This window comes from Gossypium raimondii, chromosome 10, assembly GCF_025698545.1.
Source record: "Gossypium raimondii isolate GPD5lz chromosome 10, ASM2569854v1, whole genome shotgun sequence".
Lineage (NCBI taxonomy): Eukaryota > Viridiplantae > Streptophyta > Magnoliopsida > Malvales > Malvaceae > Gossypium > Gossypium raimondii.
Window position 1 is genome coordinate 33,812,670 of NC_068574.1, and position 5,681 is coordinate 33,818,350.

General features: G+C 30.8%; 1 protein-coding gene across 1 annotated transcript; it reads left to right on the top strand.

The window, feature by feature from the left end:
• The first annotated feature begins 2,307 nt into the window (after positions 1-2,307).
• Positions 2,308-4,406, top strand: LOC105778035 (40S ribosomal protein S3a). The gene is made up of 7 exons (XM_012601598.2): positions 2,308-2,446; positions 2,558-2,605; positions 2,721-2,826; positions 3,255-3,395; positions 3,497-3,682; positions 3,849-4,049; positions 4,171-4,406. Exons 1-7 carry the CDS (start codon positions 2,436-2,438, stop codon positions 4,264-4,266), a joined length of 789 nt encoding a protein of 262 aa, XP_012457052.1. The 5' UTR covers positions 2,308-2,435; the 3' UTR covers positions 4,267-4,406.
• Positions 4,407-5,681: the final 1,275 nt, after the last annotated feature.

Consider the following 5,681-nt stretch of genomic DNA (forward strand, 5'->3'; position numbering starts at 1 on the left):
TTTAGGAATTAAATTGAATAAAATGCAAAATTTTAGGGACCATACAAAAATGAAATTGAACTATCGTATGCATAAAATAGAATGTTATAAATTATTTGGAATTGATAATTGAAATGAATTATTATTATAGATCGGGAACTGAACCAACCGGAAAATAATCGAGGAAAAGGAAAAACTGCATATTAGTCCTGGAGATCTTGTTATTGCAGTTTTTTCCAGGTAAGTTCATATGGTGTAATTATATGTAATATTGGTATAAATATGTTTGAATTATTAAATTGTTTATGTGTAAATGTAATTTTGAATTTGTTACAATTTGGTACAAAAAACTGAGACATGGACTAAATTGTAAAGAAATATTTTATGATGGGATGATATGTATATGATGATACTAAAGTGACTTAAATGTTACGAATACATTGTTAATTCCCACGTGAAATTAGTAAACAATTAGGATATGATTGACATGTCAATAGGGTTAGTTGCACACTTGTACAGGTTTAGTACTTTTGTCCTCTCTGTTCAGCACCTCGGTGCTCTCTACTTAGCACTCTTGTGCTCTCTGTTTAGCACTACAATGCTCTCTAGTGTGGTGAAGTTACCCGTGTATTCGAGTTTATTTACTAGAGTTGTAACATCCTTTTGTCCGACAATTCGATCAATGAACTGTGGTGTTACCGGAATAACTGAGGTCGATACGCAAAAACAGGAAAATCAAGGTTTCATTTCTCAAGTTATACAGATAGATGGTAGACAGCGAACGAGTCATGAATGACGCTTAGTGAACTTGAATTTGTGACACAAGCCAAAAGCAATAATATGAATACGTAATATCAATTATAGAATGAAATTTGATGTTCAGCGAAGTGCCACATTTGAACAGCTTATACAAAAGAAAACTAGACTTGGGTGCGAACCAGATTCATCAAAGTATAAAATAAAACTATAAGTTGGCCAAACCTACGAACTACCCCAATATGTACATGTTACAAAATTTAAACAAAGAAGTGGCTGACAAATGAGTCTACGGTCTGGCTGAGTCCTTTTTTTTAAAGTTCAAAGTGTGACCTAAGGTATCTGAAAAAAGAATGAAGGAAATTGGGTAAGTTCAAATTGAACATAGTGAGTTCCGGGAATTATAACCTTCTAATCGAAGGTTAATAAATTGATAAAAGAAAGTAGATCTTTCAAGCATAACATATGAACAACCAAAACACACAAACATGCTAGTCACATCTACCATTTCAAGTTGCGTACATTTAGCACGCCAAAAGCTAACAAGATAGAAAGCCAACTTAGTAGAGGAACTTGTAACACCCTTCATGTAACACCCTATACCCGGTTTAGTTGCCTGATTGGCCTGTTATACACGTGGCACAATATGATTGGCCTTTTATATACGTGGCATAATCTGATTGGTAGAAATTAAAAATTTAATAGTGTTAGTCAGGTATCTAAAAAAAGTACTAAATTGCCTTACGGTTTCCAAGTTTAGGCACCAGTTAGGTCCAAAAAAAGTTTAGGTAACAAGTAGGTACAAGTTGCCAAGTTCGGGTACCTCCGTATATATTAACCCATTGTATAAAGAAAAAGAGTTAATATGTAGTTTGCCACTTGAATTTGGCCAAAAGTACCAAATTGGTACCTAAACTTTTTTTTTTGTACGTGGTTGGTACTTGAATTTGTTTTCCATCACTTAGGTTGGTACCTCCGCACTAACATCATTAGTTTGTGCTGATGTGACACTAATGACCAATTTTATAGTGACACGTGGGAATCTATCAGTATGACACGTGGCATACATAAATTAAAAATATTTTAAAAAATATAAAATTAATTTTAAAAAGTAGAAGTTATTGAGCAAGCTCAAATACCAACTAGATGCTTTTTAAACAAGTTCATATACCATCTAGTTACTTTTGGACAAGTTCAGGGGTGAATTACATTTGAACTCTTAAAAAATTAACGATGTTAACAAATTGAAATAATGTGTGATGAATACAAATTCAAATTCCAACTAAGTAAAAAAAAGAATTTAGATATAACTAAATATTTTAGAGAAATTTAAAAGATAAATTAAGTATTAATCCAAAGGAGAATTATAGTTTATAAATAAGTTTTATTAAAGAAATTGAAATTGAGATGTACACCGAATTTCAAGACTACTTTTTTAAGTTGGATAGGAGACGATTCAATTAAAATTAAAAATTCCAATAAAACTAAAAGGCCCCAAATCTACAATTAACTGGGTATAAAATTTTACTCGCATCCATTTGGATTTGCTGAAAAGACCAATACCTCTCAGTGAGCGACTAAAAGCCCAAAAGTGTTTATTCCTATATAAACCCATACATAAAACTAGGGTTTTAAGCACTGAAGAAGTTGTAGCTCCAGCGGCCGTTTGCATATCGTAGCTAACCTTCAAAGTTTCAACAATGGCTGTCGGGTGCTCATTTTTCTCTCTTTAATCTTTCCCATTATTAATACATATATCTTGTTTCTTTTCCTTTATCTGATGTGTGTGATTTTTGGGTTCTTTCTCTGTGTTGTAATATAGGAAGAACAAGAGGATTTCCAAGGGAAAGAAGGGAGGAAAGAAGAAGGCGTGAGTATTATTTTACAATTTCATTTTAGCTTTAATCACGTTTCGTGTATTTTAGAAAGAGATGTTTGTTGAGTGTTGATTTTTTATTTTTTATTTTTGGTTGGGTTTTCTTTAGGGCTGATCCATTTGCTAAGAAGGATTGGTATGATATCAAGGCTCCATCAGTTTTTACTACCCGAAATGTTGGGAAGACTCTTGTTACCCGTACTCAGGGTACCAAGGTACGTTTTCTTCTTTTAACTTGTTATTTATTTTCACTGTTTTGAAAATGATTGCTTTGTATTGTATATAAGCTTCTTGGATATTTTGAACATGAGTGAAAATTTTGTTTCATTGAGACTCTCCGCGCATTGTATACTTGTTCTAGTGTTATGACATTTCTATCTTTCCTGGAAATGATGATAACGGAGTTTAATGTTATGTTGATCGTTCCTGCTATTTGATGTTTTGCTATGTTGTTAATTAAATGAGGAATTCCATCTTTGAGCTGAGGGTTATGTAGTAGGTAATGGTTGTTAAGCTGAAATGTTGAATAGTCATTTCTTTTTCATCTACTAAACTTATAGAAGCCTAATATGTTCCATTATCAAGCAAAATGGCATTTGAGCACTTGGGAGTTCTAACTTGAAATGTGCTTTTTTACTGACAGATTGCTTCAGAAGGACTCAAGCACCGTGTGTTTGAGGTCTCACTGGCTGATCTTCAAGGAGGTGATGAGGATCATGCTTACAGAAAGATTCGTTTGAGAGCTGAAGATGTTCAAGGAAAAAATGTTTTGACCAACTTTTGGGTATGATAAATATAATTTATCTTTGGTTACTTCATTTTTTCATTGTTGTTTCTGTTCATAAATTAACCAAGTTGCTTTATTTCCCAATTTTGAATATCCAGGGAATGAATTTTACAACTGACAAACTGAGGTCGTTGGTGCGCAAATGGCAAACTTTGATTGAAGCTCATGTGGACGTAAAGACAACTGACAGTTACACTTTGAGAATGTTCTGCATCGGGTTCACTAAGAGACGACCAAACCAGGTTAAAAGGACTTGTTATGCACAGTCCAGCCAGATTAGACAGGTACTGTCCTGTTCTCTGATAAATACTTAAATTTGCAACAGAATTTTTTTACTCATATATCTTTATACGCATTGAAACTTCAGCGATCAGTTGTTTATAATGTATTTATGCTTTCTTTGATTGGTCAATTCCACGATGACTTTAGTGAAGTTGCTTTGTTTTTCAGATACGCCGAAAAATGAGAGAGATAATGACTGCTCAGGCAACATCCTGTGATTTGAAGGAATTGGTTCAAAAGTTCATTCCTGAGATGATTGGAAAAGAAATTGAAAAGGCAACATCTAGCATCTATCCTTTGCAGAATGTTTTCATTCGCAAAGTCAAAATCTTGAAGGCTCCCAAGTTTGATCTTGGAAAGTTGATGGAGGCATGTTGCTAAAACCCATTTTCTGCCTTATGACTGTATTTTTATAGCTGAATAAGATATCAAAGTATCTCTATAGCATGCCTGATTAGTTTCTCTTCTATTTTTTTTTTCATTCGTTTAGGTTCACGGTGATTACTCTGAAGATGTTGGTGTGAAATTAGAGAGGCCAGCTGATGAGACAATGGCTGAGTCTACTCCAGAAGTTGTTGGAGCTTGAATTTATTAATGCTTTTTCTGCTTTACAGAGTTTTGTTGATCATTTTTGTTTTTGAGAACTTGAGTAGAGAATTGCTTCATGGTTTTGGTGTTAAAGATGATTTTTCAACTTAATATTGAGTGGACAATCTGTTACACCTTCGACATGTCTATTGGTATGTAGCTTATATACAATTAGTGTTACTGATAAAACTAGTGTTGGATCCTTTTAAAAAATCAAGTTAATTGCTAAAGAATCAGGTGAAATTCTCCAGTAGATGGGTTTATGGGTTAGTCTAGCATTGCATGTGAAAGTGTTTTTTCAAAAGTTTTAAGATTTAGATTAATCTATTTATTTATTTAATCACTTGAGTTTATTCATGTTTTATTTTGATCACTTATTTTTAAAAATTTGTTATTTTAGTTGTAAATTTAATCACTTTTATTAAATAAGTTATCAATTTAGTTATTTTATGGTTAAATATCTTTGGTTGGTAGATGAAATGTTGACATGGCAATTTTGGTATAATAATAAATTTTTGGTTAAAATTGCCATGTCAACATTTCATCTACCAACCAAAGATATTTAACTATAAAATAACTAAAATTGATAACTTATCTAATTAAAGTAAACAAATTTGATTTTAATTTTACAAATTTAACATATTAATATTTGCATATTTTTGTCAATTTATTTTAAATTCTAAAATTCATAATTTTAAAATTAATGATATATTGTTTATTATAACAAGAAAATATAAAATATTTTAAATATATTTAAAATTCTTAATCTGAAATGTATGTTTCATAAATTTATGTTTTTTAAAATTTACAATGCAATTATAAATCTTTTGATTTTTTAAATGTTTTTTAAAATTTATAATGCAATTATATATCTTTTGATTTTTTAAATTTTTGTTTGAGTTTTAGTTTTATTGGTATGAACATTGTTACCAATGTATGAGAAAGTGGGTTTGAGTGCGTTAAAATGCATTATCTTCTTATTTATGTATTTATGGGTTGGAGATAGATTATGGATAGTTTTTAGTTATTATGTCAAAAAGAGCGGTATAATAATAACTTATAATGAAATTATTAATTTTTTATATTTTATTTTTATAATAAATAATATTTTTTTTCATGTTTTAAAATTATAAATTTTAGAATTTGACAAAATGTGTAAATATTAAGGATAAATTTGTGAAATTTTTTTGTAACATTTCGATTTTGGGCATAGTCGGAATAGTGGTTTCGGGACCATAAATCTGATGAGGAAAAAATTATTTTTATTATATTTTTATGGCCTACAATTTCACGGAATGATTTTGTGAAAATTTCGTTTAAAAATTTCGACGTTTGGGCACTCAATTTAGTCAAAAGAACTAAATTGTAAAAAGTGCAAAAGTTGAGTTCTACATGTTAGAGGTGTCCAATTGT

Coding starts and splice junctions, on each gene's coding strand:
- LOC105778035 (XM_012601598.2), top strand. Junction 2,606..2,720: donor AAGGGAGGAAAGAAGAAGGC/GTGAGTATTATT, acceptor GGTTTTCTTTAG/GGCTGATCCATTTGCTAAGA. Junction 3,683..3,848: donor AGTCCAGCCAGATTAGACAG/GTACTGTCCTGT, acceptor TTTGTTTTTCAG/ATACGCCGAAAAATGAGAGA.